This window comes from Symphalangus syndactylus, chromosome 1, assembly GCF_028878055.3.
Source record: "Symphalangus syndactylus isolate Jambi chromosome 1, NHGRI_mSymSyn1-v2.1_pri, whole genome shotgun sequence".
NCBI classification, from domain to species: domain Eukaryota; kingdom Metazoa; phylum Chordata; class Mammalia; order Primates; family Hylobatidae; genus Symphalangus; species Symphalangus syndactylus.
Genome location: NC_072423.2, coordinates 151,997,332 through 152,013,597, shown reverse-complemented (window position 1 = coordinate 152,013,597; position 16,266 = coordinate 151,997,332). Strand labels below are relative to the sequence as shown.

General features: G+C 46.1%; 1 protein-coding gene across 3 annotated transcripts; it reads right to left on the bottom strand.

Annotated features, from left to right (window-relative positions):
- Positions 1 to 547: 547 nt before the first annotated feature.
- On the bottom strand, positions 548 to 16,147 carry PPP1R3B (protein phosphatase 1 regulatory subunit 3B). 3 transcript variants are annotated; one of them, XM_055288778.2, is made up of 2 exons: positions 15,944 to 16,147; positions 548 to 5,962 (listed from the first exon to the last, which is right to left on the bottom strand). In XM_055288778.2, the coding sequence occupies exon 2, from the start codon at positions 5,935 to 5,937 to the stop codon at positions 5,080 to 5,082; it is 858 nt and encodes a 285-aa protein (XP_055144753.1). In that variant the 5' UTR covers positions 5,938 to 5,962; positions 15,944 to 16,147; the 3' UTR covers positions 548 to 5,079. The 3 variants fall into 3 exon arrangements, with proteins under 3 accessions (XP_055144753.1, XP_055144741.1, XP_063469650.1); XM_055288766.2 differs by lacking the exon at positions 15,944 to 16,147 and adding an exon at positions 15,157 to 15,289; XM_063613580.1 differs by lacking the exon at positions 15,944 to 16,147 and adding an exon at positions 12,029 to 12,850.
- Between the last annotated feature and the right edge of the window lie 119 nt (positions 16,148 to 16,266).

Below are 16,266 nucleotides of genomic sequence, written 5' to 3'. Positions count from 1 at the left end.
AATACACTCTGCCTTTCCACTAGAGCCACCGCCCACTTCCCCAGGGTGGCAGAGGACTTGTTGACATGGAACTTCTAGATGCAGCTTCCCACCTCACTCTGCCTGCATCTTGTCCTGAACTTTGGGAAAAAGCAGCTCTGGAAATCTCACTTAGGGTGACTATCCACTACCTATCAGGGGCTGTTTTGTTTTGCTGCTTACAGTTTGTTTGCTCAAGCAGTTGAAAGCTATGATAGCCATTTACAGTTTTCCTGCTTTTGTTTGAATACATCTGTCTGCACTGTACTTCAAGTGCAAACGACAGGGTAAGAATGCCTATGACCTAGATCATTAAAAATGGGTGCAGAATAACACTAGCTCCTGTATCTCTTCCCTGGCACTTACCTTCTCAGATATGCTAAAGCAATTATCTCCTATCTGCCTTGCACCTTTAATTCAGTCATTTCCAAGCTTTTTCTTTGGAAACCTAAGATCTACATGTGGAAACATATCGATTTGAAATGTTTCTCCACTTACTCTGGCTCTAAGAATAGAAAGACAGTTTCAGTTTTGTTTTGTCTTCCTTTATTACATTTTTGCTTTTGCGATACAAACCAACCTCTCATACCACACAAAGAACATCCATTCTTGGGATTTTTAAAGTGCATTTCTCCTTGAACTCTGTGTACAAAAATATTTATCTTTTAAAACATGCAGAAATTTGTTGACAAGGCACTTTTAGGTATAAAATGAAGATGAGTCCTTGGTTCTACATTCACATTGAAGTAAAAGTGAAATACCATCACAGCTGCACTCTCAAAGCCCTCAGAGGTCTAGCAGTCTCTAAAAACTCGTCAACAAGACTGAAAACATTCACGGCTTTACAACGTGGGTTGCAGAGCTTTACAACCATGACCAGGAAAAACTGCCCGTAACAACAGCTGTCCTTCTCCGTTCCAGATGTGTTGTCTCACTGCAGGAAATTAAGATAAGCTGCCAAATTGTCTTTGTGTGACCCTGCAAGATCCCATTATCCATGTAACTTCTTGTCTCCGATTTCAGTGAACACGTCAGGAGAGACGTGATCGGGACTCTCCCAGGACTACATTCAGGTGAGAAATTTTAGAAGAGGAAACAAATAAAAGGCAACCAAGGTTTTCATCCCCTATCCATTGAGAGAGAAGATCCAGAAAATGGGCAGTTCCAAAAAAATGAACACTTTTTTGATTGATAAGCATATATGGCCCATTTAATGTCCGTGTGACTACAACTAATGCCTTTTCTCAAAAAGAAAATGGTTTGAAAAGATCAAAACCACAGAGCAATCTCTGAACAGTTCCAAATGTATAATTTTACCACCATTAAAATGAAATCTTAAAGGTAAATTAAATTCTACCATTGACTCTGACATTGTTTTAATTTCTGGAGAACTGCATGGCTCCATTATTTCTCACCAGCTCCAGTAGAATAATCTTTTAAATAAAGAAACCCACTCAAATGCTTCATGTCTTTCAATAGATACTGAAAGCTTAGTTATTAAATATCTTTGTATAATCCAGCTTATTTATTGTACTCAGTTTGCAAATGCTCTTCAGGGCACTTGAGGGAATAAATATAAAACAAAAATGAAGCTGCTTCCCTATTCCCAGACAACTGCACCTGTGACAGGTGGCTGGTCTTTCTGGGGCAACCCAGGAAAGATTCTGGGACTCAGGGGCCACTTGTTACCATAACCAAGAGCTGTCTGAAGGCAAATCTACAAGTCAAGGTGCAGTGAAGTCTCCAAGTAAGAAACCTGTCACCCTCTGAAGTGTGTAGGCTTATCTACAGATGATGAGCTATCAAACAAGGAGAGAATCCATCAGTGCAGCTCCTGAGGCCATCTGAGAATTTCACGGGACAGAACTGGGCCCAAAGGAAAAAGACTGTTTGCGGCAGGTGGGTAGCAGAGGAGCGAGTGGTAAACAGAAGACAGATAGAAGGCAGTATTCTTCAGACCCCCATAGATCACTGAATGACAGCCCTGATGAGGACGCTCAGGCAAGTAGAGTCTTTTACTGGAGAAGAAGGGTCTTTGCAAGCAGGTGAGGACTTGCCTTCTGAACTGTGCGGCGGGGTGAGCATCCCAGGTGTGCTGGCTAGGGGCTTGCATCCAGCACCCCCAGCAAAAAAAGCCGGGGTGAGCTGGGAGAAAGATGGGTAGTTGGGAGGGTTTACGGCTGCTTTAGAAGAGATAGTTATCACTGAATTACCATATTTCAAATTTTGACATGGGAATGTCTTAAGATCATTATTAGATAAAATTAAACTGACTTTATTCAACAGAGTCACCTCAGGCCTTTTTCTTATGAACACAGAATGATCCTTAGTCGGGTAACATGTCAATGACAGTGCACTCTGTGCCTTTCCTGCATTGTGGGGAGGGCACTTCTTAATGCAAAGTAAAATTCAGGACCTACATGAAATCAGTTTTGCTTCCATGTGAGTTCGATTTATGCTGTTAATAGTTCTGATCACCAAATTTGTAACATTTAAAGTACTGTCTGTTACCCGATGTCTGGTATGTTTACATAAAACCTGGTTCTGCCCAGTAACAGCATAAGGTAAAAATGTGATTTCCCCTAAAATTACATTATCATGTAATCCTAGAGTGTTACCCACCTGGGAGAGGTACAAAAAACAAAGCATTAGATTTCAGGCTAAGAATAGCCAGTTTTAGGAATAAGAATTACATCGAATAGCCTTAAGAGCATTTAAAAAGTCAAGGCATCTTAAACTTCAGAAATGAAAACAAAAACAAAACAAAACAACAAAAACAACCTAACCCAACCACAAAACTCTAGGAGCCAAGGCACTCAATATCTCCCTGTTAGTTATGTACAAAGCCACAAATGGGAGGTCTTTTCAAATTAATCTGGAAAATCCAAGCACAAGACTCTTAGCTTGAAAAGCCTGACAGCTGTGCCTCCAAATCCAGGCAACTGTGCTTCCATTCCTCTTCTTGCTTGCCTTAGGAAAACTTCACTTTAGTAAGATCAGGCAAAACAGAAAATAAAATAGTCATTTAACCAAACTCCAAAACCAAACAAAAATAGAAAAAAAAAAAAAAACAACTTCCTACAAATACACATGTAAAAATATATTTTTAAAGCACCCCTAAGTAAATACCAATCTTGCCCAAGAAAAATCACAGGTTTGGGGTCTATCTGATAATGATTGTCCCGGAGGTCTCTCTCTCTTTTGAGACACAGTTTCACTCTGTCACTCAGGCTGGAATGCAGTGACATGATCTCAGCTCAGTGCAACCTCCATCTCCTGGGTTCAAGTGATTCTCCTGCCTCAGCCTCCCGAGTAGGTGGATTACAGGCGCCTGCCACCACACTCAGCTAAATTTTGTATTTTTAGTACAGACGAGGTTTCACCATGTTGGCCAGGCTGGTCTTGAATGCCTGACCTCAGGTGATCTGCCCGCCTTGGCTTCCCAAAGTGCGGGGATTACAGGCGTGAGCCGCCATGCTCGACCGCGGAGGTCTCTTTTACAACAGCACTAACCAACAGACTTTAGTCCAATATGGTTAAGAACAATGAATCTCTGAAATCTCAGAGTTGGCAAACATTTAAAATAACGTATAAGAACTTGGGTGAGGTTTTTCTCCCCTATCTCTTTACATACACACCATAAATAAGAACACCCAAGTCCGTGTCCCTGGGTGCTGGTAAAGTGTCCTAGATATTGTAAATCACAGTCAAGATAAAACCATTTTCTGAAGATTTCGAGGAGATATTGGATATGCAAATCAAATGTCCTAAACACAGCAGAAAAGATGACTCTTCGGGAAAGGAGATTCAAAATTCTCTTTTTTTTTTTTTCTTTTTGAGACAGAGTCTCGCTCTGTCGCCCAGGCTGGAATGCAGCGGTGCGATCTCAGTTCACTCTAAGCTCTGCCTCCCAGGTTCATACCATTCTCCTGCCTCAGCCTCCCGAGTAGCTGGGACTACGGGTGCCGGCCACCACGCCCGGCTAATTTTTTGTATTTTTAGTAGAGACGGGGTTTCACCGTGTTAGCCAGGATGGTCTCGATCTCCTGCCCTCGTGATCCGCCCGCCTCGGCCTCCCAAAGTGCTGGGATTACAGGCATGAGCCAACGTGCCCGGCCCCAAAATTCTTTCATAAAGAACGAGACAAACCAGCCAGGCAAGTTAAAGTCATTGAGCTTTCCGGGGAAAAATCAGATCTTTCCGGTGACTCAGGGTAACTGTGGGGACTTAGAAAGCTCCCCCAGAAGGCAAGAGGAGAAGCTGAAAGTGTCCCCACTCATGACTATCCTGCCTTGTTAGAACCCTGCAATCTGTGACACCGCACAGGAGCCAGTGGGTTTCAATGACTGGTGTGTTGCTCTCCGCTGGAATATATCTGTGGGGTCAAGAAGATGGGGGAGGAAATGCCTGTCTCACCCACAAACTAATTTGCCTTTATTATCTTTTCCTGAACGTCAGATCAATTGTGGAAGAACATAAAATGCAAAAGATGAATTTGCAGAAAACAAGAGCCAATCCCATTTCTCTTCTGCAGCTGCATTGGAAATGTAGGTCAGGTCAGTGTGTCACAGCACAGAGATACACGTGGACGGGGAAGCATAGCAGCTTGCAGGAAAGGCCTGGCTGGCAGAGAGCATCCAAAGATGAACACGATGAACAGTGAAGGTCCGACGCGAGGGCTGGGGCTGAGCGGCTTTTGGCGACTGATGTCCCACATCTGAGTGGAGAGCAGAGGAGAGACTCCTCCAGCTTCATCAGCACTGGCACAGGCTTCATTCCCATCCACATCCTTTCCAGCACAGACCTGCAGACTCTCGTGGCTGCCACAGTGCGAAAGCGCGCCAGCCACCACCGCTCCTTTGAGTGAGACACGGGTCGTGTAATCTGAACCTGGCTGGATTTGCTGGTTTAAGAAAGAAGTGAAGAGGATCCTTTTATTTTCCCAAACTGGGCCTCATGGAAGTTCCACTTTGCTCCTTCCTGGCCTTCCATCTCCACTGCACAGTGAGCAGAGCTAGGCTTGTCTGCGGCAGCTCCGCCACGCCCTGTCACCTGCAGTCACTAGTAGTAGGGCCCTAGCTTTTCATATCCTAAGTAACTTGGCCACTCTGGAAACAGACCATAGGAACACCGAGGGCTTCCGAACTGGTCAAAGGATATTCCCAAATCTGGTCCACTGTGGGGGTTGGTCGTTCCCTCGGTAGATTTTAACTCAGCCCGGATGATTCTATAGTTCTTGCCTCTGTTGCTGTCCCAGTGCGTCTGTCCATTGCACTCGTAGTACACAGCAAACTCCATTCTTTCATAAGACTGAATCTTCTCAGGCAAGCTGATATCGAAGGAGAACGTGTCCCTGTCTGAACCGGCGTAAGTGTCCTTCACGTACTGACAAGGAAAGTCTGTGTAGCTCTTCCAGGTGTCGAACGTCATCCTTATTTTCACGGTCTTCTCAAATGCGAGGTTCTGAACCTTCACAGTGCCTGCAATGGCCCTGTCCTTGAGCACACAGTTCTCAAGGCAGACATGGTCGGCCTGAAGCCGATTTCTGAAGTCTAAGTAATCTGCAGAGGGCTGGGAAAAATCCAGAACGAAGCTCTCGCTCTCCGCTGTCGTCAAGCTCACGATGTTGTCTAGGAGCTCGGTGATGTTGAATGGGATATCTAGCGGGTCATCGAATTCCGAGAACACTTTGACCATTGTCAGGGCCAGCCCTTGGTTGTCTGCAAAGGACACCCGCTTTTTCGCCTTCTTCTCCTGGACAGCCGGGGCCACCATTCCACTGGCTTCATTCCTGCTGCTCAGCTGAATACAAGGCCTCAGCGGTTTGCTGGGCTTTGGTGAGATCTTAAAGGCAAACCTCTCTCGGCGCAAGGAAGGAGCCATGCAGTTGTATCTGTACTCGATGTCCACGGCCATCATGGGGCTAGATGAATAGGCTAGAACCCTGGAAAGGGAAGAGAAGAAAGAAAACAGCGGAGCAATCAGATCAGACAGATGTGTGAAGGCATTATTCCAGCAGGGACTGGCAAACAATATTTCCTTTTATCTATGCCCACACAGCGACAGGTCAGGATGAACCCCGGTGTGGTCCAGCACAACACAGGTTTGAGGGAAGATTATATTGTCGGGGGACGAGATGCGGTGGGGGGCGGGGGGTGGTTCAAGGTTAAAACAAACAAAAGAGTATGAAACCCACTAGTTTTAAAACTAAATGCACAGGTTTTTTTGGTCAGCATTTCTTGGGGCCTTCTGTTGGCGAATGTGCCACAGAGGATAATTAAAAGGGCATATACAGTTTTAAAATTTCCCAAACCTATTTGACTAAAAAGGTGTCTTCCACAGATAGCTGTCCTGAGGGATACTATTTATTTACGTATTTTTAGACACAGGGTCTCGCTCTGCGCTCAGGCTGGAACGCAGTGGCGTGATCACAGGTCACTGCAGCCTCGACCTCCCAAGCTCAAACGATCCTCCCACCTCAGCCTCCCAAGTAAGTGGGACCACAGGCGCAAGTCACCATGCTTGGCTAATTTTAAAATTTTTTGTAGACAGGTCTCACTATGTTTCCCAGGCTGGTCTCACACTCCTGGCTCAATCCATGATCCTGCCTTGGCCTCCCAAAGTGCTAGGATTACAGGTGTGAGCCTCTCTGCCCACACTTTATTAATTGAGAAGTAAAAATTGTATATTCTTATGGTGTACAACATGTTTCCATATATGTATACACTGTGGAATGGCTAAATCGAGCTATTTAACATACATTATATCACACTTTTTTTGCAGTGAGAACACTTAAAATCCACTCTCAGCAATTTTCAAGTATATAACATATCATTACTAAGTATAGGCACCATATTGTACATCAGATCTCTTGAATTTATTCCTCCTGTCTACCTGAAATTTTGTATCCTTTGGCCAAAGGATACCTCTCCAGTCCCTCCACCTCCAGTTTCTGGTAGCCACCACTGGGACTCTCTGTTTCTATGAGTTTGACTTTTTCAGATTCCACATATAAGTGAGATCATGCTGTATTTGTCATTCTGTGCCTGACTTATTCACTTAACATCCTCCGGGTTCATCCACGTTGGCACAAATGACAGGATTTCCTTCTTTTTTCAGGTGGAATAGTATTCCACTGTGTTTATATACCATGTTTTCTTTATTCACTCATCCAATGATGGGCACTTACATTGATTCCATATCTTGGCTTGGTGAATAATGCTGCAATGAACATAAGAGTACAGATGACTCTCTGATACACTGCCTTCAATTCCTTTGGATATATGTCCTGCAGTGGGATTGCCGGGTCATATAGTAGTTCTAGTTATGGCTTTTTGAGGAGCCTCCCTACTGTTTTCCATAATGGCTGTACTAATTTACATTCCCACCAGCAAGAGACAAGGGTTCCCTTTTCTCCACGTCTTTGCCAATGCTTATTTTCTTTGGACTTTTTGAAAATAGCCATCCTAACGGGTGTGATGTGACATCTCATTGTGGCTTTATATTTGCTATAATCTGATAAAAAGAAATGGATTCATCCCACAAATAGGGATTAGGTGTTTCCTATATGCCAGGCATCAAGCAAGATACTGGGATTCAATAGTGAAGATAGACACAAACCTGCTTTCATTAAGCTTATAGTAGGTTTTTAAATGTCAGGATACCACTCTTTTAAAAAGAACCAACAGGCTGGGGTGGTGGCTCACGCCTATAATCCCAGCACTTTGGGAGGCCGGGCAGATGGCTCATTTGAGGTTAGGAGTTTGAGACCAGCCTGACCAATATGGTGAAACCCCGTCTCTACTAAAATTACAAAAATTAGCTGGGCGTGGTGGTGGGCACCTGTAGTCCCAGCTGCTCTGTAGGCTGAGACAGCAGAATTGCTTGAACCCGGGAGGCGGAGGTTGCAGCGTGCAGAGATCACACACTCCAGCCTGGGCCACAGAGCAAGACTCTGTCTCAAAAAATAAAAATAAATAAAAACAACCAGCAATTTCGTATTTTTAAGCCTTTAATATAGGTGAATATTTGTTTTTTCCACAAGTAAAAAATTAGCTCTATAAGAATAAAAAGCAAATAGAATCATGCTAAAAGATGATAAATCTGAGTTAACAAAAACTATATTTTCTATAAGTAAAAATGATAAGTAAAACAAAAAAAGACTAAAGACAAACTGTGAAAATATTTTACAATAAGCCTAGCAGCAGAGATAATACCTTAATATGTAAAGTGTTCTTACAAAGCAATAATAAAGTCAAATATTCCTCGTAGAAAAATAAGCACAGAACATGAATAGAAAATTCATGAAAAAAATTTTAAAAGTGGCCTATAAATATCCAAAATGTTCAACCTTACTATTAATTTAAGAAATTTAGATGAAAAACAATGTCTGTTTTTTATTTATTGAATTAGGAAAAAAATTGAAAAGATAATGCAAGCTTTTTCTTTTTTTTTTTTTTTTTTTTTGAGACTGGGTCTTACTCTGTCACCTAGGCTGGAGTGAAGTGGTATGAACATGGTTTATGGCAGCCTCCACCTCCTGGGCTCAAGCAATCCTCCCACCTCAGCTTCCCGAGTAGCTAGGACCACAGGCACGAGCCACCACGTCTGGCTACTTTTTAAAAAATATTTTTTGTAGAGATGAGGTCTCACTATGTTGCTCAGGCCAGTCTTGAATTCCTGGACTCAAGCAATGCTCCCGCCTTGGCCTCCCAAAATGCCTGGGATTTGTAGGTATGAGCCACTGTGTCCAACCGATGCAAACATTTTCATTAGTTTAAATTGGCACCACCTTTCTAATTTTTTTTATCATTTTTTATTCTAATATCACATAGAGACATTTATCCTAAGTAAAGAATTAAAAACATATAGAGGTTAAGATACGAAAATGTTCAATGCTACATTATAGGGGGAAAAAAGATGACAAAATAACCTAGATGACCATTAACAGGTACCTGGTTAAATTAAATGTACCACATCCATGTGATGTACTTTTATTTTTATTGTTATTGTTTTTTCCTTTTTTGAGACAGAGTTTTACTCTTGTCACCCAGGCTGGAGGGCAACGGCACAGTCTCGGTTTACCGCAACCTCCACCTCCCAGGTTCATCTGATTTCTCCTGCCTTAGCCTTTCGAGTAGCTGGGATTACAGGAGTCTGCCACCACACCCAGCTAATTTTTGTATTTTTAGTACAGACAGGGTTTCACCATGCTGGCCAAGCTGGTCTCAAACTCTTGACCTCAGGTGATCCACCCACCTTGGCGTCCCAAAGTGCTGGGATTACAGGCGGGAGCCACCATGTCCAGCCCATGTGATGTAATTTTATATCATCATTAAAGCCATTATTTTAAAAAAGATTCAAATGAAATGAAAAAAAGTATAGTATATTTGTATTTATGTCTATAGAGATAGAAAGAGAGAGAGGGAAGATAAAATTATACGTAGAAACTAGACTTGTGGGGAAAAATGCCGTTGTCCCTTCAATGACATGAGTTTGAACTTTGCGGGTCCACTTATGCTCAGATTCTCTTCTGCCTCTGCTGCCCCTGAGACAGCAAGACCAACCCCTTCTCCTCTTCTTCCTCCTCCTCAGTCTACTCAATGTGAAGAGGATGAGAATGAAGACCTTTATGATGACCCAAGTCCACTTAATGAATAGTGAATGTATTTTCTCTTTCCTATGATTTTCTTAACACTTTCTTTCCTTTAGTTTACTTTACTATAAGAATACAGTATATGTTACAAATAAAATACAAAATATGTGTTAATCGACTGTTGATGTTATTGGTAAGACTCTGGTCAACAGTAAGCTGTTAGAAGTGAAGGTTGGCCGGGCGCCGTGGCTCACTCCTGTAATCCCAGCACTTTGGGAGGCCGAGGCAGGCGGATCACGAGGTCAGGAGATCGAGACCATCCTGGCTAACACGGTGAAAGCCCGTCTCTACTAAAAATATAAAAAATTAGCCGGGCACGGTGGCGGGTGCCTGTAGTCCCAGCTACTCGGGGGGCTGAGGCAGGAGAATGGCGTGAACCTGGGAGGTGGAGCTTACAGTGAACCAAGATCACGCCACTGCACTCTGGCCTGGGCGCAAGAGCAAGACTCCGTCTCAAAAAAAAAAAAAAAAAAAAAAGTGAAGGTTTTGGGGAGTCAAAAGTTATATGTGGATTTTTGACTGTGTGGGGGCTAGGCTCCCCTAGACCCCATGTTGTTCAAGGGTCAACTGTATTATGTAAATGCAGAGAAGAAAGACTAGAGATATATATTTAAAATCAGAATACCTAGGTGACAAGATTTGAGGAATTTCTGGTATCCTGGTTTGTATTGTCTTATATATTCTAAAATAATATTGCTTCTATCATCAGAACAAAATGAACCTAAAAAAAATCCTCAAACATTTTAAGATATCCAAAAACCCATCCCAACACTACTGCCTCACTAAAGCTGAGCACTTTTTTTCGTGAGACAGGATCTTGCTGTGTTGCCCAGGCTGGAGTGCAGTGGTGCGATCATAGCTCACTGGAACCTCAAACTCCTAGGCCCAAGCAATCATCCCGCCTCAGCCTCTAAAGTAGCTGGAACTACAGGTGTGCACCTCCATGCCCAGCTAATTTTTCAATTTTTATAGAGGCAGGGTTTCACCATGTTGCCCAGGTTGGCCTTGAACTCCTGAGCTCAAGCAATCCTCCCGCTTCAGCCTCCCAAAGTCTGAGCACTTTTTATCATTCTAATTACCATGGCAAATTTATATTTTGATTTGACAGTTTCAATGGACTAAATGAAGGAAATGAGTGACAAAACTAGGATTAAAATCTCAAGTCTGAGAATCACAGAACACAGGATCTAGATGAGTCCCCAAACCTATCTCCCCTGAACCTATCTCCCCTCCTTATGGCACAGGTGTAGGTGTGTGATGACGTGTTGGGGAGCTCACTCTCGAGCAGCCATGGCCCCCCCTGAGAAGTGACAGGCAACATGCCAAGTGTCTTCTGTAAAGAGCTGGGACCACTGGTTCAGTTCTATAAATAATCTCTCATTTTCACCTTCTGATTGTGATTAACCAAACATGTAAAAAAAAAGGTGAAAGGACAAACACATCAGATTTGACCCCATTTTTCCAAAAGTACAGCACTTCCCTGGGATGCAAGAAGCCCTTACAGATGGCCAGTCAGAGAAATACACATACTCAAAACCAAATAAAACAATAACTTATGGCCAGAATGCAGGTGCTTAAACATTCATTTTAAAGGATATCTGTCTCACTGTTTCCCCTTTAAGAAAATCAATCTAGTGAAAATTTTAAGGGCAAATTTGCTTTCAATTATCTGTTCTTATAGCCTCATAACTGTTCTGGAAATGAAAGTGCTGACTGAATTAGGCAAGGTAGGTTTGCAGAGGTTCAATGGATTGACTAACAGCTTCAATTTAAAAAAAATAAAATTCTATACTTACAAAATATCTAAATTTTAGTTAATCCTGTCCTTTGCAAAACTGTGTTGGAATTATACCGTCAGCTCTATCTTTAACACAGGTAGTGTTTTTGTTTTTTTTTGTCTTATTTTTAATTTTTTTTTTTTCAAGACGGAGTCTTGCTCTGTTGCCCAGGCTGGAGTGCTGTGGCGCAATCTCAGCTCACTGCAACCTCTGCCATCCAGGTTCAAGCGATTCTTCTGCCTCAGCCTCCCAAGTAGCTGGGACTACAGTGCCACCACCCCTGGGATTGCAGGCGTGTGCCACCAACCCCAGCTAATTTTTGTATTTTTAGTAGAGACGGGGTTTCACCATGTCAGGCTGGTCTCGAACTCCTGACCTCAAGATCTGCTCCCCTCAGCCTCTCACAGTGCTGGGATTATAGGCATGAGCCACCGTGTGCCCAGCCTCGTTTATAAACAAGTATAAAAACCAAACAAGAGGCTATGTCTGGCATCGCGGTGCCCCCACTCTACCCATCCTGAAAAATCTGGGTGTGAACTGAGGGAGGAGGGGTTCCTCTTCACAGCTTCCTCCTCACCTGAGTCAGCACAGGTCATCTGCAAGTTCTCTTCGCACCTCCAACAAGCCTGCAAACCAACCTCCTACGTGCTTTCCTGCGTGTTAGAAAAAGGCTTGGAAACTCTCAAGATATTGTGGAAACGGAATTCCAAAGCAAAATGATCAATCAGAGAATCTACACACTTAGAGCCCACTAGAGCCAATGTCCCAAGTTCTAATCCCGCACGCTGAAGAGACTTAGCTGAAGACCTTGGTAGAGTTTCACTGTTTCAACCCAGTGGCATAAATTTGCCCCTGAGATCCCTTTTATCACCAAGCTGTAAGAACAAGGAGAAGAAGTCTGGCTTGGAGAGGCCAGGCTCTAGTCAGAGCCAGAGCTAATTAAACAATGCTGCCCACACTCGCAGGAGCCAAACTGCTATTGCAAGATTCTTCCATGAAAGGCAAAAGTAAGGTTATGATGGCCCAAGAGTTACCAGCAGGACTACTACCCCAGGGACATTGCACAAGCAACCCCAGTCTAGAATCCCTTCACTTTTTGTGTCACCATAACTGCAGGTGAGGACATTAACCTGTGTGGCCTCAATCTGGGGTATGACTCGACTGTCAGTCACCTTGCCTGTCCCACAAATAGCTTCCAGCTTTTATTTACCCGGTCACTCTCCAAGAATCAGCACACCAAAGTGCTGGTTTGGTGTGAGCTTTCCTGACCTACTCAGGAACTCCCCAGCGGACTGTGACAGGGATGGCTGCCGCCATGCAGAAGTACTCCTAGCAACTGAGATGTGCAAGGTAATATTAAGTTCCTGAAAAGAAGGCACCTGGACAGGTGCTTCTTTTACAAATGACATGAAAATGATCTGTTCCAACACAGGAAGCACCAGGCTGCAGCCCAGCCTCCTCTCCTGACAGACTCCCTGGCTGCTCCAGCTCTGTCCTTTTCCCAGGCCAGGGAATATGAGTCACCAAAGTTGGCCAGGAGGAAGAAAAAAGAACCAGAAGTTATGGGCATATATTTGAACCATGAGAGCAGGACTCAGGATCTGATACCAGTTGCAGGATAGAAATAAGAGTGTATGAGTGCTGCTCCCAGGTCGGTTTGAATTCTAACACTTGCTTCCATAGAGATGCCTCAGAGCTCAGGGGTCAGTTTCCCTGGTGACAGAATGGGCCATGCTTGAGGGTAGATTTCAGTGTTCACGGCTAAGACAGGGCAAACCCTAACAGATCATGGAGATAGTTTTGCATAAATGCTTTCTCTGTTCCACTCATGACAACACACCTTCTCAAGACAGCTGGCCAAGGTTAGACGGCCATGGTGGTAAATATAGACCTGCACAGAAAATAACCCCATGACCTTCACGGTTTCAGGCAGCTGAGCTACTGACTTTCTGGCTGTACCTTTCATAGGGAGGAAATCTTTTTTGTATCAGGGCCACGACATTATCCCCTCCATTCTCTCATTCTCTCTCTCTCTTCTGATAAGACAAAAAGGCCGGGCGCGGTGGCTCACGCCTGTAATCCCAACACTTTGGGAGGCCGAGGCAGGCGAATCACGAGGTCAGGAGATGAGACCATCCTGGCTAATACGGTGAAACCCCGTCTCTACTAAAAATACAAAAAAAATTTAGCCAGGCGTGATGGCGGGCGCCTGTAGTCCCAGCTACTCGAGAGGCTGAAGCAGGAGAATGGCGCGAACCCGGGAGGCGGAGCTTGCAGTGAACCGAGATGGCGCCACTGCACTCCAGCCTGGGCGACAGAGTGAGACTACGTCTCAAAAAAAAAAAAAAAAAAAAAAAAAAAAGACAAAAAAAGGCCGGGGGTGGTGTCTCACGCCTGTAATCCCAGCACTTTGGGAGGCCAATGCGGGCAGATAATGAGGTCAGGAGATCGAGACCATCCTGGCTAACACAGTGAAACCCCGTCTCTACTAAAAATACAAAAAAAAATTAGCCGGGCGTGGTGGCGGGCACCTGTGGTCCCAGCTACTCAGGAGGCCGAGGCAGGAGAATGGCGTGAACCCGGGAGGCGGAGCTTACAGTGAGCCAGAGAAGGCGCCACCGCACTCCAGCCTGGGCGACAGAGGGACACTCCGTCTCAAAACAAACAAAACCAAACAAAAAAATCAGATGCACAAGCAACCCACCAGGAACACTGAAAGCTGCCAAACTGCATTCAGTCGACATTCACAACCAGGTTATAATTGTCATTTTTAAAGACATGGCTATCTACCTCCCTCCAACAATTCTGTGTTCCCTTCCGAAAGGTTTCACTGATCCAGCATGAAGAAAGTGCATTTCTTTCCCCTTTGTACTCAGACCATGGGGGCCTATTCACAGCCTTAAAGCCTCCTTGTACCCCTCGATCGTGTCCGCATCATTCAAAGCATCTTGGAGACTGATATTTGTGAATGCGGTTGCATATTCTAGGAAAGAGGCAAGTTCAAATGACACAGCCCCTGCCGTCTAAAAACGTACGAGGGAAAACAGGGCACTAGGCTAAGAATGCCTGCACCTTGCTTTGCTACTTGAGCGAGTCGCTCAACTGCTCTGGGCTTGAGGACCCCTCCAAGGTCCCTGCTGGCCCTGACACTGTATGTTGCGACCCACCCCTGGTGCCGCTTCTCTTCCCACTTTTTTTCCTAAATACCTCAACTGTACTTTTGTGGTAAGTCCTCCAGCTGTCTTCACTTTAGTTTTGGCTCCTCGACAATTCTGCCGAAGGAAACATTTCCTCCTCTCCTCCTCTTCCTCCCAGACTAAAGCTCTAATTGTCTCTTCTGCTGCACCCTGGGTCTCCCAGGCAGGCCCCGCCACTCAGATCACAGGTTCCAACACCTTCCAAGTCTCCAAGTTCCCAAGTCTAGTCTTTCCGCTGTTTTCTCTTCTTTTTCAGAAAACAATGCTCTGACAGGCCCCAAATCTTCCAGTAAGTCATTACCTGCCCCCACTCCCTCTTTTGCATCTACTGTGCCTTCCACACCCCTTTTTCTGGATTCCAAAGAGAGGCAGGAACAGGCCAGTGCTCTCCAGGCTGGAGGATCCCTCAAGTTAACTCTCCGACCCTCTCCCCTCCGTCCAATTTGGCCAGGGCTGTACTCCGCCCCCAACCTCCCTACAAGCCTCCTTGGCCTGGCGCTGCACCCACCTTTTGGGCCGCGGAGAAGCCCCCTCCCCAGCTCTCTCGCCGCATCGGAGAGCCCGCAGGGTTGTGGTAAGGGCGACTACGTGAGCGTCGGTGTGTCCGGGAGGCAGGGCCTGGGCTGGCTTCCCGGAGATGTTGGCGGGGGTAGGAAGATGACGAGGAGGAGGGGCCCGTTATCGCACTCGGGCGGGGCCGGCAAAGGGGCAACCCCGGTCGGAGCAAGCAGCGCGACACCAGCACCCCCGCGCGGCCGCCTGGCCTCCGCCGGCCCGGGACAGGAATCGTCCTAGGTCCCGTCGCCCTCGGTGGCCTGAGAGCCTACCAAATATATTTCTTCGCGTTTTTTAGGGAAACTAAGGCCCAGAGAGAGACGAAGCGGCTTGTCCTTAAGCTCCAAATCCCACTACCCAACTTTGGAGAGGTCTCCAGACCTCTCGGGACCCGGGGCTGGGAACTTGCGCTAGGTTCGAAGCCAGAACAACAGGTGGCAAAGGGATCAGCCGCCGCCGCAGCCGCAGCTCCCTGGTCACGGTCGCAGCCCGGCCCAGCAGAGCGGTGGAGCACGTGGGCCCGGGAGGCGCTGCCCAGCTGGGGTCCCTGGATCGCCCTCTCCACGCTGAAGCAACAGCCCCCTGGGGCCAGCTCCCTAGAGTGTTCCAGCCCGGGTGTGCCAGTGCAAGTCGCACGGTGAAAATGTAGGTGACAGGAACCCAAACGGGTCCCCGCTGCACGCCCTCGCCTTGTTGTCCCCAGCCCTTCACTCGGACTCGAGGCTTGGGGAGCTACGTACCGGGTTCAGCTCATAAGCCCGGAGGGCAGACGCGCTAGCCAGCGGCAGCATCCGCACTGGGGGAACAGGGACAGCGGCCGTGACGGCAGGAGCTGGGCGCCGGGCTCAGGTTCGCGCCCCCCGCGGGCGACCACGTCCGTCCGTGCACGAGAACTGCGCGCTCACCTCCTCCCTCCAGCAGTCGCCCGAGACTCGAGCTCCCCGCGGCCGCGCTGCCCCCTTTAACTTTCTGGCCACCTCTCGGGACCCCGGGTTCCATCCCAGGCCCCCTTCCACGTGAACGTCCCCCGCAGCCAATGGGCGCGCCCGGGACTCCAGCCGCC

Bases quoted from the DNA above. Each gene is read 5' to 3' on its own strand.
- PPP1R3B (XM_055288778.2), bottom strand. From the start codon at position 5,937: ATGATGGCCGTGGACATCGAGTACAGATACAACTGCATGGCTCCTTCC.